Source organism: Microtus pennsylvanicus, chromosome 2 (genome assembly GCF_037038515.1).
Source record: "Microtus pennsylvanicus isolate mMicPen1 chromosome 2, mMicPen1.hap1, whole genome shotgun sequence".
NCBI classification, from domain to species: Eukaryota; Metazoa; Chordata; class Mammalia; order Rodentia; family Cricetidae; genus Microtus; species Microtus pennsylvanicus.
In genome coordinates, this window is record NC_134580.1 from 5,470,870 (window position 1) to 5,491,491 (window position 20,622).

A 20,622-nucleotide genomic window follows, 5' to 3' on the forward strand; every position below is an offset into this window, starting at 1 on the left:
CATTTATCACTCATTTACAAATATACAGAAAGCTATTCCATCAAAATCTTAATAAATATGTTCATAAAATATAATCCTTCATGCAAATCTACTTTTTAATATTCCATTAGTTTACTGGAGAGGCAGAATGAAGAAACATTTTTAGTTTTAACCTCTCATTCCCTGTATTTCTTGGCTAACTTAATTTTAGATAGAATAAACCTACAAACAGAGTAAGGCCAGGGAAATACAGTTTAAAATACTAAACCCTGTATTCACCAATAATAAATCTGAGTGAATAATATTTAGAATATCAATTCATCTTATCACAAATGAACCAAAGTTTTACTGCTCACAGCTTTTATTCAACTGTATCAAAGTTTGAAGAGAACTCTTTTTCACTGAATGATCTTATGTATCTCACAGATGTATTTCATGAGGCCCACCAGTATTTACTCTTATGATTTGCTTCTAGTCTAGTCTCATGACACGTCCAGCCTTAAATGGGTAGAAATACAATACCCTGATGTGTCAGTAAAGAAACAGTCCACGGGTAAATGAAATTCATAAATGCAGCAAACCTCATTATGACAAATGGAATGTACAACTGCACTTTATCTAAAAACTCAAAAATCATGGAAAAGGCTATGTGCTTCCAATAAAACACCAAGATCAACATGTCAGGAGACAGAATACAGAGAAACAGACTACAACTTCTGCAAGGTTCTAAGACTGGGTCCTTGAGAAGGAGTTTACCAGGCCCCAAACTTCCAGTAAGACCTCTGGGAAATGGAGGTGGCTGGGGTTAAGATCCTGGCCATCTTTTTTAACTCTGTGCATCTCTGCTCAACCTGCAACTTAGGTGAAGGTTATTAGAACTGGCAACTAAAAGGACAGTAATTAAAGATCATAAAATATCTGTAATTCAGAATAATTCAAACAATCAACAAAAATGAAGTTCTTTGAGCATGGGTATATAGACTGACTACCACAGTGGGGCCAGGATCCAGAACTGTTCCCCATTTACTCTCTGTCCTGCTACCAGTCAAAAGGCATTTACACAATGTAATATGCTTTAGAATGGCTGAACCTTTTCTGGTTCTGGGTTTCAACAAGTTAACAATGAAAATGTCACTAATTCTACCACAAAATAATTGAAAATGTTAGGCTAAACCAAATTAAAATAGTCTAGGCCTGGCCTTGATTATGTATTACCTTTCTGAAAAAATATAGTAACACTTGGAGACTGTCACCCATACCTCTAAAGAGCCTGAAGTTTATTCTATCATGGTGGCATTATAAATATTACATCTATACTGCCTAACCCATTCTGTCTCCTCAGTCTCTAAAGCTCCAGAACTTCTAAAACTGAAAAGCCAACCACTCCTGTTCAGTTATCATCACTATTAAAATTAGATCTCTTACTACAGCAAATTAGCCCCTCAAAAAACAAAACAAAGAAAAAAACCACCACCACCACCACCAACAACAACAACAAAACCTTGAGAAATCTATCCCAAATGACACCAAGTCAAATGATAGAAAGCCTGTACTCTTCTATCATAACACTTTCACGTCAATCAAATGGTGTTTGGAAAACAAATCATAACCCAGCTTACCTGGACAAGAGGATACTGATAATCCATGCAATATACACCATACATAGCAGAGGAAAAGAGGCTCCAGATCTGGACAGCACAAAAATCACCTTAAGTTTTTGTCCTGGCTGATGTGTCCTGTCCAAGGGAACTAGAAGCACCCTCAAAAATTCTTGTCCTATTTTCCAGTCTACACAGATAGCTGTGCTGGCTCAGCTGGTGAGGTTAGAGTTTGGTTCAGACTAATAGGATTCAGCAGTATACATAAGAGATGTTCAAAGAAAGCAAACCGCTGCAACTGAGTTAGCTTTACACACTAAAGACAGCACGAGGGATTGGTTTTTAGCTGACAACTCCACCAGAAAGCCAAGAGGCAGAAGATGATAGCCAGGGAAGAGACCTCTGGCTCCTTAAAGTGGCAAACAAGGGCAGAAGCACAAGAGCCAAAATAATATGGTGCAGGCTGTGTGTCAAAGGGAATACTCGCAAGCTAGGACACGGAAGGCTAGTGGGACTGTATTATTTCTCTAGCCCTCCCTTGGGCAGGAATGTGCGTGCATGTGTTCTCTCTCTCTCTCTCTCTCTCTCTCTCTCTCTCTCTCTCTCTCTCTCTCTCCCTCCTTCCCTCCCTCCCTCCCTCCCTCCCTTCTCACTGTCTCCAGCAGAGACAGGTGTTAGGATTAACAGCATAAAAGCCAAGCCATGGAAAGAACTGGCAGAAAAGAGCCACACTGATACATGCAGTAAAAGGTCCCTTTCATGATACTGTATGTTTCTGTATCATTTAACACGCAGCCCCCTCCTGCTTCAACAGGAGCTAGGACAGCTGGCAGGATCAGCTAGAAAAGAGGAAGGTGGCCCCAACTCTGAGCAATATGAATCCACTGGAGGCTTGCAAATATGCAGGGCGTACTCTCAGCTGTTCCAGTCAAACTTGGAGGGATTAACTGTGGCTGCCTGTAAAGAGATGGGGGTGGAGAGGTCGCTACAGAAAAGCAGTTGCTTTTCTCCTTTTAGGAAGCAGCTTCAGCCACCCTGCCATTGTTTGCACACACATGTGCACACATATTTCTGTAACTGATATTAAAAGCAGTAACAAATACAGACAGGTGTGAGGTTAGTTAGCAGCCCACAGCAAGCTGAGTTGGCTTTCATCTACAATCGAGCCAGCTAAGTAGTCATTAGAAAATAACACACAATGCACAAAAGTGAAAATAAATGGCTCATAGAGATATACCGGTAAAACTATTTCTCTTAAGAAATATCCTATTTGGGACAAACATTCAAAAATTCAAACGATAATTCTAAGTTTGTTTCAGTGTTATGACCTCCTAATCTACTAAGGCAGAGTCAGTAATGCTAGGACATGCCTTCATGGGGTTGGTGAGGCTGAGTGTTGAGGGCCTGCACTAGCATGGCTGTTCCCACACATCTTAAGTGCAGCCTTCTATGACCATTGAAGTTAAGTGCAAGAGTGTCCAGGAGAAACTGTTCTTTAAGGTTCAAATTGCACTGACACATCTAGAGATGGTCTTCCAGGTACAACATGTACCTAAATCAATCAGATTACAAGGACCATACAAAATACTAGAATATTCCTAGCTTGGCAGCACTAATTCTCTATTAATTACAAATGAGAATAAAAAATAAACCAATTCAGCTTGGCAGAGATAGCACACACCTTTAATCCCAGTTCTCGGGAGGCAGAGGCAAATGGGTCTCTGTAAATTTGAGGGCAGTCTGGTCTACAGAGTGAGTTCCAGGATAGCCAGAGCTACATAGAAAACCCTTTTCTCAGGGAAGGGAGGCAATCCATTCAATGTAGTTAAAACATCTGGTATGATGGGGCATGCTTGTAAATCCCAGCTACTGAAAATCTGAGGCAAGAAGATCAGAGTTCAGGCTGGAGAGATGGATCAGCGGTTAAGAGCATTGCCTGCTCTTCCAAAGGTCCTGAGTTCAATTCCCAGCAACCACATGGTGGCTCACAACCATCTGTAATGAGGTCTGGTGCCCTCTTCTGACCTGCAGGCATACACTCAGACAGAATACTATATACATAATAAACAAACAAACAAATAAATAAATCAGAGCTCAAGGCCCAAATGGCAAAGGATAGAAAGATCACCTAGTCCCATACCAAAAGACAATTATTTACATCTACTCTACATGAGATATTATGCTAAGTACTAGAGAAATGAGTAGCAACAACCTGGTGCAAAACATATTGAAGGTACAGGTGAAGTAAGGGGTGAAATACCGCTGCAATACAAATCTAAGCACCGTGAGCAGCTCAGCACACGTGGACTAGTACTGCTAAAAGGCTCTCTACACACACTTCCCATCACTAACCTTTGCCAACTCTGAAGGAAGGTCAGCAGAGGCTCCCACCATCTTAACATTTGTCTGGCCACACCTTAAAGCCTATAATGTCCATTTCAACTGTTCTCTCTGAAGCTGATCAATAACAGAAGAGGGCTGGGGTAGGTCTCGGGGGAAAGCAATTGCCTAGTATGCAGAACATCCTGGGTCCTACTCTAAGGTAGGCAGGGGCAGGTGTTTGCAATAAAAATCTTACCCAAAATATCCTCTTAAATCAAGGAATTCTATGTGACTCCAACCTCACTACATGGTATATAGAAGAGTATTTCATGACTGGTCACATGACACTTGTCAGTTAGCCCCTTAAGTCACTAATAAATCTTCTGAGATTCTGTGTTGGTAGTCCAGTCAGTAAGAGCACAACTGCCCATTTTGATCATTGATACTGACTCAAAAAAGTTTTAGATTTAGCATTTTGTAATTCAGAATTTTGCATTAGGAATATCCAACCAGTGCAGCCTATGAAAATATTCCAAAGCCTCACAAACAGTCTGAAATCTAAAACTCTTCTGGTCCCTCACATTTTTGATAATGGGTATTCAACCTGTACTGTTAATAAGTAATACACTTTCATTTGCAGCACTGGGTAGGCAGTGCTAGGAACTCAAGGTCAGCCTGGTCTACATAGTGAGTTCCAGGATAGCTAGGGCTACATGTGAAACCCTGTTTCAAGAAAGAAAAAAGAAGGAAAAAAAAAAGGAAAGGAAGGGTAGTAAAATGTACCTATAAATAATAGCATCATAGTTACTTAAATCTTGATAGATAATATAAAGGAGTAAAAAAAAATAATGCTTAAGGCATTATTTATTATTATTATTATGTAGAATAACTAAAAATTAGCAAATGAAAGGCAGAGAATTTGGGGCTGGAAAGATGGCTCAGCGGTTAAAAGTATTGACTGCTCTTCCAGAGGTCCTGAGTTTAATTCCCACCAGCCATATGGTGGCTCACAACCATCCACGATGAGATCTGGCACCCTCTTCCGGCCTGCAGGTATAACACTGTAAGCAGGCAGAACACTGTATACATAATAAATAAACAGATTTTTAAAAAAGAAAGAAAAACAGAGAATTGTACAGGTGCCTTCCTCACTGTGGCTGGCCATCTTTTTCATCTCTCTTTGTCCTAATGCCAATGTGGAAAGGAATTTGACAGTGAGACAACTGGAACAAAAATGAGCTGTTCTAATTGAGACCCCTAAGATCAAACAACCTACTTACTCCCAGATACGAAGAGATCATTCTACAGTACCTATGTCCAGCCAATCCAATCCAACTAAAACCACCCAAATTCCTGGTCCACAAAATGCAGTGAATGAATAACTTTCACTGTTGTAAGAAAGTAGGTTTTAGAAAAGATGTTTAGTGTTTAAATATAAAATAGCTCCTACGGCGAGGGGAGAGGAGTAACAGCAGCTGAGTACTACAACTGAGACCTCTGAACTGTACCAACACCTCCCTTCTTAAACTGTTCTCTCAGATGCTCTGTCACAGGACAAGATACAACCAACACAGAAAGTGGAATTGCTGCTGTGACTGACCCTGACCACACCCTGTTGTTTCAGCTTCTTTCCTCTTATTATCTGGCTCCCAGTTCGAGATTAGAGGCCATCATTGCAGGTAAGTTTAGGTGGCAGGAACCTAGGGCAGCTGGTCCCATCTGCAGTCAATAGCAGAGAGATCATGTATACATGCTTGTACTCAGCTCACTCTTTCCAGGCTTACAAAATCTAGGACCCAACCCTAGGGAATCCTAGGTGGTTTCTACTTCTTATTTTGACCATGTACAATGGGCAGGTCTTTATGACTCAATTAACATAATCAAGACAATCACCACAAATATGTCCATTAGATAGCCATCTGTCTAGACAATCCCTCATTGAGAATTTCATCCTAAATCAACTCTAGATTGCATTAAGTTGATAATTAAAAACTATTCTATCATAAGTACATAAGCCTTTGAAACTGGTTTATCGAGAAGTTTAGAAGAATCTGAAGAAGTAGGCTATGGATTCGAGACGGCTCAGTGAGTAAGAACACTGAGGACCCAAGTTTTGATTCCTAGTTCACAACTGTTTGAAACTTCAGTTCCAGGGGATTCAATGCCCTCTGTTGGCCTTTGCAAGCGATGCATGCATATAGTACACAAACCATACATGCAGGCAAAAAACTTGTACATACAAAATTAAAATCAAAGAAAAGAAAGAAGTAGGCTAGAGAAAGCCTAGAATATAAACCAAGGTTACTGTGCAGCTCTGGATAGGAGGTCAGAAGACCAGGATGCCACAGAAATGTGACTAGGAAAGATTGTATTCATGTGATTTCAGATGGGAACACCAACTCTGGGAACTGGACTAGAGACCACTCATGTTACTTTACCAAAGAGAAAACTATCTTCATTTTGTCTGTGTGCGGAGACTTCGTGGAAGGCTTGTTTAAAGGTTACAAACAAATCTTGTAGAGAAATTCAAGTAGTTCATCCAATATGTAGACTACTACATGATTATTACTAACTGCTTTTAGCTAGGTTTAGTAAAAATCAGGCACAAAAAGCAGAGCACAAGGATTTTTAAAGCTTGTGGTTTGGACAAAAAAAAAAAGAGGCTACATAAAGTTTAGGCTTTAGAAATCAGGGTTGCTGAAGAGATGGAAAATAAATCTGGCATCAGAGCAGCAGGAAAGATGCCTCAAAGGCATCTCAGAAATTGGCTAGACCCCACCCACCTTAACATGTGTATGTATCTGAACAATTTTTCCTTTAGAAAAGAGAGCTATGTGGTCCCTTGTTTACACAGACCACTTAGGAAACGTTTCCCCAATTCAGACATGTGGGCATTCAGAAATCTCAGTATTTTGATTCTGGGGGTTCTAACTATGAGTCAAGCTGATAGGTACTTTGATATCATGTGTGTGATATTGGTTTTACAGGTATGCAGAAAAAGAGCTGAGACCATAAAGGTTTCTACCCAGATACAGAAGAAAGCCTAGGAGGCCACTAAATGTGTGGACAGTGTTGGCATCCCCATGGGCAGCCCCTAAAAGTATGTGAAGCTGTGAGAGAAAAGGAGAAGCTGCAATGGAGACTCCAGGAGATAAAAGATGAGTAGGAACATGAAACCTCTGCTAAAGATAGGGGCAGCCAGCCCAAGACAGGGGCCATGAAGGTAGCAGTGCTGAAGGGACAGGGTTGCCCATCTCTGATCTCTTATCACAAAAGCACATGCCCATGATGCCAGAAAGGGGCTACAGGATTTAGTCTTCGTCCTTTTGCTATTGTCTTATCCTCCCTTCTGGAATGGGATGTTACTGTGCATCAGTGCAGTTTGGAGGAACAGATCAGTGAAGTGTATCCTTGGAAACTGCAACCCCACCTCCTGCCCATCCCCACAAGGTGGGCTGCTTTCCCTCTACCATGCTACCTCACCGCAGACCAAAAACATCAGACCCAAACTGAAATCTCTGAAGCCACAAGCTAAAACAAGCCTTTTCCCCTTCAAAGCTGTTGTAACTATTCTAGGTCCTTAGGATTTCCATAGTAATTTTACAATAGGTTAGTCAATTCCTATAAAAATTTGGCTGGGATTCTGATTGAGGTTACACTGAATGTACAGACCAGTTGGAGCCAACTTAATAGTCTAGAACACAGAGTCCATGCACAGCTATTCTTCCACTTCCTTGTGCTATCCATGCTCTTCTATACAAGTGGAGACTGTGATTATCTTCCTCTATCCATTGTAATATCGACCACTTTTCTCAAGTTCTACTAGACTCCATCCCTACAAGAATGAGTGTATGGGAAGTACACTTGAACACATAGGCACAGGAGACCATTTTCTAAATATAACTCCAGCAGCACAGACACTGAGAGAAACAATTAATAAATGGGACCTCCTGAAACTGAAAAGCTTCTGTAAAGCAAAGGACATGGTCAACAAGACAAAATGACAGCCTAAAGAATGGGAAAAGATCTTCACTAACCCCACATCAGACACATCTGATCTCCAAAATATATAGAGAACTCAAGAAAATTGGACACCAAAAGAACACATAATCCAATTTAAAAAAATAGAGTACAGCCCTAAACAGAGGAATCTAAAATGGCTGAAAGACACTTAAGAAAATGTTCAACATCCTTAGTCATCAGAGAAATGCAAATCAAAACAACTCTGAGATTCCATCTTATACCTGAAAGAACGGCCAAAATCAAAACTGATAACAACTTATGCTGGAGAGGTTGTGGGAAAAAGGGAACACTTCTGCATTGCTGGTGGGAATGCAAGCTGGTACAACCCCTTTGGATGTCAGTGTGGTGATTTCTCAGAAAATTAGGAAACAACCTAACTCAAGACCCAGTAATACCATTTTTGGGTATCTATCCAAAGGATGCTCAATTGTGCCACAAGGACATGTGTTCAACTATGTTCATAGCAGCTTTGTCATAGCCAGAACCTGGAAACAACTTAAATGCCCCTCAATTGAAGAATGAATAAGGAAAATGTGGTACATTTACACAATGGAGTACTACACAGTGGAAAAAAATAACGGCAATTTGAATTTTGCAGGAAAATGGATGGAGCTAGAAAACATTATTTTGAGTGAGGCAACCCAACACAGAAAGATAATTATCACATATACTCACTCATAGGTGGTTTTTAAACATAAAGCAAAGAAAGCCAGCCTACAAACCACAATCCCAGAGAACTTAGACAACAATGAGGACACTAAAAGAGACTTATATAGATCTAATCTACATGGGAAGTAGAAAATAGAAAAAGACAAGATCTCCTGAGTAAACTGGGAGCAAGGGGACCTTGGGGGAGGATTGAAGGGGAGAGGGGAGCAGAGAAAAAGGTAGAGTTCAATAAAAATCAATTAAAAAAAAAGAATGAGTGTAATGATGTTGGGGGTGGGGTGGGGGAGACAACAGAAAAATCTAGAAACACAGTCAGAGGTACAGGGCAATTCAAAGAGAGAATAGTATTCCCAACAAACAGTATCTAACAACTGGAACTGGACATCTGCACAGTCACACATGGTAAAAATGAACCAACGTACACATTTGTACTGTACAGAAAATTTGACCACAGGCTGAAAACACAAAACAGGATACTACAAACTTCAGGAATAAAACTCCTTGGATTAAGCAAGATTTCTGAGCTATGATTGCCTAAAGGTGTTGCCCAGTTGTAGGGTGCATAGTCAATGCCCTTGGTCTGATACTTAGCACCAAACAAACAAAAAACAAGCCATAAAAGAACAAACCAACAAATCAGACTTCACTAAAAAAATTTTCCTTACCAATGAACACTGTGAGGAAAAGAAAGCAAGTCACACATTAGCAAAACCATTTATAAAGCATGTATTTGATAAAGGGCTTTAAGTCAAAAAACAAGAAAATTGTACAACTGACAACTGGAATCAGTACTTTGCAACTTCCTAAAATATCACAATATACCTCACGTAGTCTACCCAGTCTAATTTGCTAGTATTAATATTTACCAAGGAGAAATGAGAATGTATATTCATATAAATACCTGTACACAAACTCTAAAGTACAAACAACCCAAACGCCCATCAAAAGATAATGCTCACCATACTGTCACAGTCACAAATGAACTTCAAAATAATGATACTAGGTACAAGAAGTCCCAGGCATATGGCTTTTACCATATGATTTCATTTTTGTCAAATGCTAAAAGTGCAAACTTACATACAATGACAAGAAACAAATCACTGGTTGCTTGTTAATGTGCTGGGACAGGGGAGGCATCAGGACATGAAGAATCTGGAGATCTTCAATCTGATGATTATCTCAGTTGTGATGATGATTTCACTGGTGTGTACATGTCAAAACTTAATAAACTGACTTCAATGTGTACCACTTAACTGTGTATTAAGTACACCTCAGCAGAGCTGCCAATGAAAGACTCAGTTCCTGGCCCCCTCATTGCAGAGAGGTTTTGGAAGGTTAGTTGTGTGCTTTGAGGCGAGGGAAGTTTCGCAAAGGGAAATGGAGAAAGCCTCAGGCTGTCCTATGGTAAGTAAGGGATAATGATGTAGTGGAAATTAGGTCTGAAAGTAAGCAGAGACGGCCAGGCTGCTCTGGAAATGACTAACCACCCAGGCTAGGCTGCTGGCAGACTCCTTACTTAGCACTTGCACACAGCCTTTTCAGTTTGTTGTTCACATCCTTCTGTTACTCCTGGAAAGAGAAGGACTATGCAGTTTAGCTTTGTTCTGCAAGTATCTCCTACACTCAGCAGAATTCCAGAATGGCCTACACAACAGTGTGTGTGTGCTGGAGACGGTCTGAAGCCAGACTAGCTGGAGTCAAATCTTAGCAGCAAGGCTCTACAACTGTATGATTTGGTAGTTATTTAATGTCTCTCTGCCTCAAATTCTTCGTCTGAAAGAAGAAAGTAACAATAGCACTGTGTAAAATCAGTTAGTGCACAAACAAGGCCAGTACATAGTGAGGCTCCTCAGCAACATCTCCGATAATTTAGGAAGGAGAGAATATTATCTATATATGAGTTGTTTAGGGGGATGCATGTTTTTTATGCCTATCTCTTATTTATCTAGTAGTACCATAGATAGATTAGATAGATAGATAGATAGATAGATAGATAGATAGATAGATAGATAGATAGATAGATAGATAGATAGATAGATAGATAGAGATGATAGATAGATAGATAGAAAGACAGAGAGATAGACAGTCGGTCATCCCCTTGGGTCCACAGAAAAGTTAATAGAAAGAGAAGCTGTGGAGTCTTAGATGTGTGACTGCCTCTCTTCCCAGACTGTGTTTGTCACCTTGCATCCTACAATGCACATGCACAGTCAGACATCAGGGCAGCTCCCCTAACTATCATCCCTGCTGAGGAAGGGGCAGGGTTCTGACAACAACGAAGCAGTGTGGGAATCCCTGGGTCGGCACCAACCCCTTGCTCTATTCAGACCTGTAATCTCTTCTGACTTTGATTTAATGCAACAATTACTGGTAATGTGGTTTGAAGGAGATAAAATGCCCAGTGTAGCTATCTGTCGCTTGCTCTGCTCATGATGCAAGAACATTTTTAAATTAAAATTCCCTTTATGATAAAGGAGCCGCTCCACTGAATTTTTCTGTGCAGGCCTGATACGGAGCCTCCCTGAAAGAGGATTAGAAGCTAAAGCCCCTACCCCTTCCTATACAATTACCCTATACCGAAAGTAGGTCCTTTAGCCCTAAGTTTTTCTCATTTATGTAATTAGATTCTTCTTCTACTTTTCAAGACTGTAATGTCAGCATTGGAAATTCACTAAAGATCCAGTTCTCCTTTTGGTAAAGAAATTATAATAATTTCCTTTTAAATAAATAAACAAAGTATCATTCATATATACATGCCTAAAAAAGACATTGTGGGCCCAGCCTCTAACTCTAACTCTGGGGGAAACTACAAGATAAAGGCCAGATACCTAGTGAGATACTGTATTAAAAAAAAAAAAGTGGGGGTGGGAAGAGACTCAATTTATTGAGAAATCAATAAAACTCCCTCCCTAACCAGTTTTATATCACTTCAAACCACAACAGTTTGCTATATACAAACTGTATACAAGGAAATCTTAGTCATAAGAGTACTGTAAGGTATTCTTAACCCTTAAGTTGTATAATGGTTAAAAACATATTCTAAGGTTTCCACCTACAACATCAAAACATCACCTTACCACAATCCAAAGACTTCACTAAACACTCCTGCTCAAAACTGCATTCTGGGGCAGCAAGAAGGTGTCTGCCACCAAAGCAGCCAAGAGCTGGATACTCAGGATCCACATGGTGGAAAGCGTAAGTCATCTCTTGCACACTGTTCTCTGACCTCTACACAGGTACTGCAGCAGCCCCCTCCCAATAGAACCAACAAACAGCTAATGTGGACATGCTAGTTAAAAACAACCACGAGCACCACTCTACCCAGAGAACCGAGAGAGAGGGCACTCTTTAGACACCCAGTAGTCTTGACCAATCACAACACTGCTGATCCAATTAGGAAAGTTCCTACCCCCAAATAAGAACGTATAGCTATCTAAAATTTCTCATCTTGATTGCTGGGATGGTCAATAATAATTATCCTTTGGGGGAAAAAGTTAAAAATGAACTAGAGAGCGTAAGGTTTCATTCAGTTAAGAGTCTGCAAAGCGCCAGGTGGTGGTAGTGCATGCCTTTATCCACATGCCAGCATTTTGAAGGCAGAGGCAGGTGGATTTCTTTGAGTATGAGGCCAGCCTGGTCTACAGAGTAAGTTCCAGGATAGACAGGACTACTGTTTCACAAAGAAACCGTGTCTCGAAAAATAACCATGAAAAGAAGTCTGCAAAGTGAATACAAAAGCCACAAGTCTAAATGTGTATTTTTGTTTCCTAACACACACTGCACAATTTCAGTATAAATGTTAAAAAAAGAAAAACAAAACGAACTTTTTTCTGTTCTACCATAGGAGAGTAGTATACCAGTTATAGTTAATTTAACTAATATTTTGACTAAGAGCTTCTAAATGTGCATGCGCGTATGTAGACAGACAGACAGACAGACAGACAGACAGACACACACACACACACACACACACACACACACACACCCTTCCGCAGAGTAGCACATGCCTTCTCAGGAAATCCAAGATTAAGACTAGAGTCCCTCTCCAGAAGCCTGCCAAGACCTATTTTAATCTTAGCTATAGGAATATAGAACTCACATCATGCTTACAATAGTAATGTTAATCTGGAGACCTGTAAAGGGTTCTGTAGCTCTTCACGAGAAAGCTCAAGTTCTCTTTCAAAGACAGAAGGAGGGGCACGGCTATCTTAGAAAAAGAGTTATGTACATACACACACACACACACGCATGTACACATACAACTGCACATACACACACATGCATGCACGCAAGCACTAGCACTTTGGGAAAACAGCCCGGCATAATTAATAAGATTAAAAAGGACTTAGGATCAATAAGATGAGAAAGTCTGATCTTTACAGGATTAAACCCTAAATCCTAGCATCAATCCAATGATTTCTAAAATCAACGCCATGTAATAGGATTAAATCAATAGCTACTTTTGTTTTCACAATGTGAACAATCATAGTTCAGGCCTACCTCATCTCCTTATGGTTAACGACAGGGGCTTCTGCTGAGGCTAGTCCTGCTGATAAGCATACTTCAGGGTCCAAAAACCACATCTCCTTAGTTCCAAAGTCCAGTAGTCTAGAATAAAGTTTCTTTTTCATTCTTTTCCTCTACATGTGTGGTGGTAGGAGAGGTTTCATTGTATGACAAATGTGAGCTAAGCCAATGTAGACTTAGAACTATTCAGTGTGATTATCTAAAAACATCAACAAACTAACAAGTGGTTCACAAGCCATTACTCCTCCAGAAATCCAAGAATCCAGATGACAGCCCTGGGTGCTTTAAGTTAAGGCTGTGGGTCTGTATTCAGCTTCTAAATGTGTTACTGCTTTTATTGTTTTGAAACAGAATCTCTCTACATAGACCACGCTCTCCTTGAGCTTAGAGATCTGCCAGAGTGCCTTTGCCTCTCAAGTACTGTTCATTGTTTTCTTTGCTTTTGTTTTGTTTTGTTTGAAGACAGGGTTTCTCTGCAGCTTTGGAACCTGCCTTGGAACTCGTTCTTGTAGACCAGGCTGGTCTTGAACTCACAGAGATACGCCTCTCTCTGCCTCCCGAGTGTTGGGATTAAAGGAACGCACCACCACCGTCTGACTCTGCTCATTGTTTTTAAGAGGTAAGGTCTATCTTGCTGGGGCTAGCCCAGAACTCTTGGACTCAAGGAATTCTGGTACATCCACTCCCCATTGTTAGAAGAGCTGTGAACCAGTGTGTAAGGATGGTGTTCTCTATCTTACAGACGGTAGCACTGCCTCTGGTGATGGCAAATCCAGAAAATGTGCTCAACTGCTGACTCCATAAGCAAGAGCAAATGAACATCACTTATTTTTCTGGAAATATCTGCATGTTAATTTGTACACTTTTCTGTTTGGCAGTATTCAATTAGCATAACGAAACTACTGATTTCTTCTTCCAGGAAGATAGTGCATACACAATTTTCACTGCTCGCCCTTTGGGTACAATTTAAAAATCTACAACAATTCAGATTCACACAAGTCTAAGGAAGTCTTTCTTTGGGGGGGGGGGGTGTGCTTGACCACTGAGATCCATCTCCAGTCCTAGCTGTGCTCTGACAGTGAGCTGTATCTATAATCACAAAGACTCTTCAAGGCAGAGAAGAGAAAGCAAACTGGGTAGTGCCCTCAGGGCAGGGGGTGAGTTCCTAGATTTTCCTTGTTTCCTGTGGACCAGACCTGTGGCTCAAGCACCTAGAAATAACAGAGGGCATGGATAAGGAGCCCTGCATCTCTAACCAAAGGAAGAACAATATACACAGCTTTCAGACTTCTGAAATCGAGCCAAACAGAGTCACCAAGAAAGCAAATACTGTGTGCTGGGTCTTGACCTCTCCATTGCCAGGTGCCTCAGCGTGTCATTTACAATTACAGACATTTATCCCTGAGAAGCTAAAAAAACTTTTTGGAAGGGGGGGAGGGATACCAGAAAATTTCCAAGACTAAAAAACAAGGAAAAGTTCTTAGACACCAAAATCATGATCTGTAAGTGGAAAAAATAACTAGACTTTATCATAATTAGGCTTTTGTTTTGCTCTGTGACATGAAACAAGAAGAAAATCAACAAAATGGAAGAAAGTATTTGTAGACCATGTATCTGAAACTCTGTAATTATAAAAAGAACTGTCAAAATTCAAAAATAGAAATCATCCAATTAGAATATGGATAGACAGTGGCATCTCACCAAAGATATACAGCCAGTCAAAGAGACATGTAGACGGGCTCAGCATCTTTAATCAACAGAGAAATGTACCCTGAAACTATAGCAAGACAGAGTACACACTGACAAAAGGGTTAAAAAGAGGAATGACACCAAATGTGACGAGAACATGGAAAAAAATGAATCACCCAGGAGTCCAAAGTGCAGAAGTTTCTCTAAACTCCTAAGGTACTGACTAAAAAGATTTGAAAAGAAGGTAAGTTCCTCAAAACGCAGAATCTATTTCTACCTGTCACAGAACACAGCTCTAATGAACATGGATACTTCTATTCTGAATCTAATCCATCCTTTATCTGTATTATCAAGCAATAGTGAGCATCAGTTCACATTAATTGATTATTACTGGCTAGGCTCAGGTTCTGAACCCTAGCCTACCCCATACTGGTTCTTTCAAGGCAGGGACTGACAGACTCACTCCAGCTCCCAAGCTCCCCAGTGCCACTGTGGGGCACATCCACTGACAGACCAACATCCTCCTCTTTGAGAAAGCTGGGCAGTTAACAGCTCTTTGAACTAATCTGGCTTCAGATCTCCATGTGAAAATGTGGGGCTAGGAATGCATCACCCCTGTGGCCATGCTTACATTTTACTAAGTTGTCCCACATCTTGGAGTCAGAACAAGTTCTAATGACATGTTTCTACTGCAGATTTACAAAAGTAGAAATTCTTTTAGTCTGAGAAAATTAAAGACTTTAGACCAATGTTTCTTAACCATTTTCAAAACCCTTGTTTCTTAATACCTACTTTTATCTCCTGAATCTTCCAGCAACCCAGAATAGCATGTACCATCTATTTTCTGATGTGCTTATTATTACCTGGAGGTTTAACCTTTTCATTCTTTCCACAGGGTCTTACTATGTACTCCTGGCTGGTCTTGAATTAATGGAGATCTTCCCGCCTCATCCTCCACATTAAAAGAATGTGCCACCACACCCTGCAAAAACTCTGAGCCATAGAGTCTGTGTGTGTCACTTCCATGACCTCGCATTCCTTTCTAGGACTAGGGTTCTAAACATACAAACTGTCAACGCAGACTGGTAGGGCAAGGACCCTTTAAAAGGTTCAGAACAGTAACATATGAACAGAATAAGCTAACAGAAAATAGCACTGCTGGGCTGTCACATAAACTCCAGTGGTAATAAACAAATTTTCATTATTGACTATTATTTACATGCCAATATAACACTGTAGTCTGGGCAGCTGCATCTACACCGGTGTACTAGTAATTAGTGGTGATAGGATATGTCACATCATGACAAACATTTCAGGATCATGCTTCCTGTCACTTTTTAATAATAAAGACACTTTCAAAAATCAACAACAACAACAACAATAAACTGCAAAGACAAAAACAAGCACTAGGGAGCCAAGATGTGGGCTCCAAATATAAGCCTGTGACCATAGCCACTCTCCCCAATACCTGACCCAATCAAGTATGATGTGTCTCTGAAGATCGGAAGGGCATAGGTCAAGTGCTTTAACCTGAGGGCCCGGCTTAAACAGGAGTATCTGGTTTAGTACAAAGACCCCAACTGCCAAACACACATCAAAGATCCCGCTTTGATCCACTGGACCTATACAGTATCAACAAATATTTATCCTAATTTCAGACCCACCCCTGAGAACTCACTTCTAGGAGTCGTGTCGGCATTTGTGCCCCTTGTCTTCTGGTACTGTTTTCAAAACAGATATGGGGGAAGTAGAAAAAGACAAGATCTCCTGAGTAAACTGGGAGCATGGAGACCTTGAGACAGGGTTGAAGGGGAGAAGAGAGGCAGGGAGGGGAGCAGAGAAAAATGTAGAGCTCAATAAAAATCAATTAAAAAAAGACATGGACAGAAAGGAAAGATTTATCCAGGGAGAAAAATTGGACCAACTTTTAAGATTTCCTATTAAGTTTAGCAAGGATGACTCTATTCTTGAATAAATAAATCTTTTACTAATCACTGAAATAAAAAAAAAAGTCCAAAACTTATGGGCTACTTAAGCTGTGCTGAAAACATTAGGACCTTGCTGTGAATAGCAGCTGTTCTGTGAGAACACACATAGACAGTGTAGGACGCATGCTGGATTTACAACCTTTTTGAATAAAGTTTGAAAAATGCAGGTCTCATCTCCCCCCCCCCCCCCAAAAAAAAACCTAGGGGTATATTATTAGGTTAAACATCTAGTAATTTTAATTTTAGGGTCTGTTTAGTGATAGCATGCAAGAATCAACAAACTGTATGTGTTTAACTTTACATGCAAAAAGTGAATTCCAAAACTGAGTTTCGTCCACTTACCTTTACACTGACACAACTACACCAAACATGAAATTTAAAGAAAATACCTGCCGTGGATGTTTTTTAACCCTTTCAGTGCTAAGGGACAGCAGCATTTCTAGGCATGCTTTATTGCTTCCCTACTTTTGAAATTGCTTGTGTTAAGGGTTCACACTTCTCATTCTTAATTCATGGGCTGGCTTCCAGTCAACAGTCTTCTTGGGGAAGCTGGCACATTGACTGCTGCCCTTGAAAAAGACTCCAAAAGTCATTATATTCATTTGTGCTAATTACCTGGGGAGGAAGAAGAATAGCTTTGACAATGAACAGTTTCCAAGGCCCACATTGCAAAAAATAACTGTGTTTCTCCATGTACTTACAGATGTACCAGGAATCCAGACGAAAGAGAACATAAAAAATGTTAAGATCACAGAACAGGAAAATAGGAAATTGCGAATGGCCAAGCAGTAGAATTCTTCAGATCAAAAAAAGCCTCAAAAAAAAATGGGAATATAGGGAAACTGAAATAGTAGGAGCAAGAATTGTGTAAGGGAAATACAGCCTGATCAAAGTAGAACCTGAAGAAGCTGACCTTTCACAGAAAAGAAGCGAACATCCAAGTGTGTAAGCCTTGTGGATACATCAAACTAGCTTCATCTGGGCTGTTCTTTTCTAAGAGTTCAGTGGGGGTGTGGCAGGCAGTGCTCAGCCCTATACAAGAACTACAGGCAACTAAATAATGCTGAGAGCGGGAGAAATCATCTTCCCTTGGGAAGAACACAGCCAGTTATCCAGTACAAAAGGTCCTGACTGAAAACATACACACATACGAGAAACATTATACAAACTGAGCTTGTTATATTTATGTATTTAGAAATATATATGTATTATGTATTTAGGAATATAAATTTATATAAATATATTTATATATGGAAAACTATATATTCACATATATCCATGTATGTATGTATGTATGTATGTATGTATGTATGTATGTATGTATTTAGCAAGTAATGAAAATAAAAGGCCATAAATTTGAAAGACAGTAAGGAGGGATATATGGGAGAGCTTGGAGACAGAAAAGGGGGAAATGTAATTCTATTATAATCTCAAAAGTAAAAATAAAAGAATAAAATGCTTCAGTAAAAGTATGTATAAACGTCAGCATCTCTAGCAACTTCTGGATAACATCTGGGACCCATGCTGTGAGAAAGTGTACTTAGCAAAGGGCAGTCAGTAGCAAAAGAAAAACTAACCAAGTTTGTGCTACAGCAACTAAAAAGTAACTCAAATCAAGTAAATTTATGAGGTTTTAATATGCTTAACAGAAAGATATATAAAATATTTTGGACATTGCTTAATCTGTTAAAGAGTTAACACATAGATTAACTTTTAAGTTCTTAGAAATCATGTCTAATTCATGGAAGGAATAGACTGCTTTGGTGCCCTAGGTGCTGGGATTCTATTACAGCCATGTGCCACCACACTGGGCTACAAACTCCATTTTTCAGTGAATTAAAGTGTGTCTTCTTTGCCCGCCCATTCACATGCCTCTTAGCCTCCATTCTTAGCCTCCATTCTTAGCCTCCAGGTAGCTATTGATAGGAGCCCACTAAGGAAGGCAGTAAGGTTACCCTAGGCGTGGGGGGAAAGAGGCCAGATCCCACTTTTATTAGTATTCCTGTAAGAAAAGACACCGGAATTGTTTCCCCTCCTGGACCCCAACCACATACATATGAAAAAGGGATGTGAGCCAAAAGGTAAATGGCAAAAGCCTTGGAATAAAGCAGGCCTTGCTGGCAGGATGATATTCTGAGGTGAGGTTCTATTGGATTACTGGTCTGTGGTAATTTTTTTTTTTTTTGCATTAGTCCTAGCAGGCTAAGACAATCAAGCCCTGAAGTCTTCTGGGAAAGCCTTCAAAAGGTGAAGTTCTAACTTAAAGTACGAACACATGCCTTACCTTCTTTTTCCTTCTCCTTTCTTTCAGCAGATGAGAATAAAAATGTTACCAGAGGCCACTGACAGGGTTTAGTTTTAGCAAAACTCCAGACAATGGACTTATGTCTGTCTGTGATGGTGTTCACTACATAACCCAAAATAGCCTTGAACTTGATATAGCCCAAGTTGGCCTCAAATCTGTGTCCTCCTCTGTTTTTCTGCTTCCTACGTGCTGAGATTATAGGTATGTATGTGGGAGGATGGGAGGATTGCACATAAATTCTTTAAAGACACAGCAGAAACTCAGTGAACCTTCATTCAGCTAATGAGTGGGTAAATAGATGTAGTTATAAAAGTAATGTATCACTTTCCCAGTTCCCAAACAATGCACCAACTGCTCATAAGCAGGGATAAATCCTTCTCTCCTCTTCTTCTCCCCTCCCCTACTCTGAACTTTTTATTGGTTTCAGAAATCTTCTGAATAAATTTGTTTAAAGAAATAGTAGAAATATAAGTAAAAGACTTGTATTTCTGGGGGCAGGACCTGAACTCATGTAGAAGATACATCCCCTGACACATATGTGAAGGGGTTGCTAGACTGGGTTAAGGGAGGAGGAAATGTCCACTTTTGCTGTGGGAAGCACCACCTGGTGCCCAGGAATGAACAAAAAGGACAAAGGCAACTGGGCAGCAGAGCACTGTCTGTCAGCTTCTCCACTCCTCCAACCTCTTTCCCACTGTGACACTATCCTTCCGCAGTGAGCCAAAGAAATCCTTCCTAAATTAGTCAGGTATTTTGTCACAGGCAAGAGGGAAGTGATTAAATCAGAGCTCTACTGCTCAATTCAAATACAATTTTAAAAGGTATAAGTTAAAATTTAGTCTTCTTATGTGAAAGGAGCAAATTTTAGCATTTCAAAAGAAAATGAATGTTACTGAAAAATGATAAACTAACATTAAACCAAAGTATATGGCCTAACCCCCCCAAAAAAAAATTGATTCTATGAATAAATGGAGCAGAGGGCTGGAGAAATTGCTCAGCAGTTAAGAGCGCTGGCTGCTCTTCCAGAGGACCTGGGTCAGTTCCTAGCACTAAGATGGAGGTTCACAACCCATCTGTGAACTGCAGTTCCAGGGGATCCAGCACCACCTTCTGGCCTCCCTGGGCAATGAGCACACACATGATACACAAGACATACACAGAGGTAAAGCATCAATAATGTTTAAAATGCCAAGAAGGAAAAAGAATGTTGTTCTTTTATTACTGTAACAACAGAAAAAGTTGGCTCACCTTATAAATAAAGACTGCTAAGCTCAAGCTAAAGCCTTCCAAGTGCATGCTGAAAGGAGGGTACATCCTCTGTACAGACTCACAAAACCACAGACTAAAAACATGCTGGTTTTTTTTAAGTTAGGTTGTTTTGAACACTGATCACATTATATACATACATACATACACACACACACAGGTTTTTAAATGGTGGCTAGGTTTCCAGATTGGGCCACAAGAACTACTAATACAACAAAGGGTGTGTGTGTCGGGGGGTGTCTTTGAGACCACTGAG

General features: G+C 40.2%; 1 protein-coding gene across 31 annotated transcripts in view; it reads right to left on the reverse strand.

The window, feature by feature from the left end:
* Positions 1-20,622, reverse strand: part of Rbfox2 (RNA binding fox-1 homolog 2) — a 232,887-nt gene that overhangs the window by 82,095 nt on the left and 130,170 nt on the right. The window contains exon 1 of one of the 31 annotated variants that reach the window (XM_075959763.1): positions 1,599-1,733. The exons of the other annotated variants lie outside the window; for them this stretch is intronic. Within the exon in view, the coding sequence (XP_075815878.1) occupies positions 1,599-1,643 (45 nt within the window). The 5' untranslated portion in view covers positions 1,644-1,733. Of the gene's footprint in view, positions 1-1,598; positions 1,734-20,622 lie in introns of those variants that run through there. 31 annotated transcript variants of the gene reach the window in all.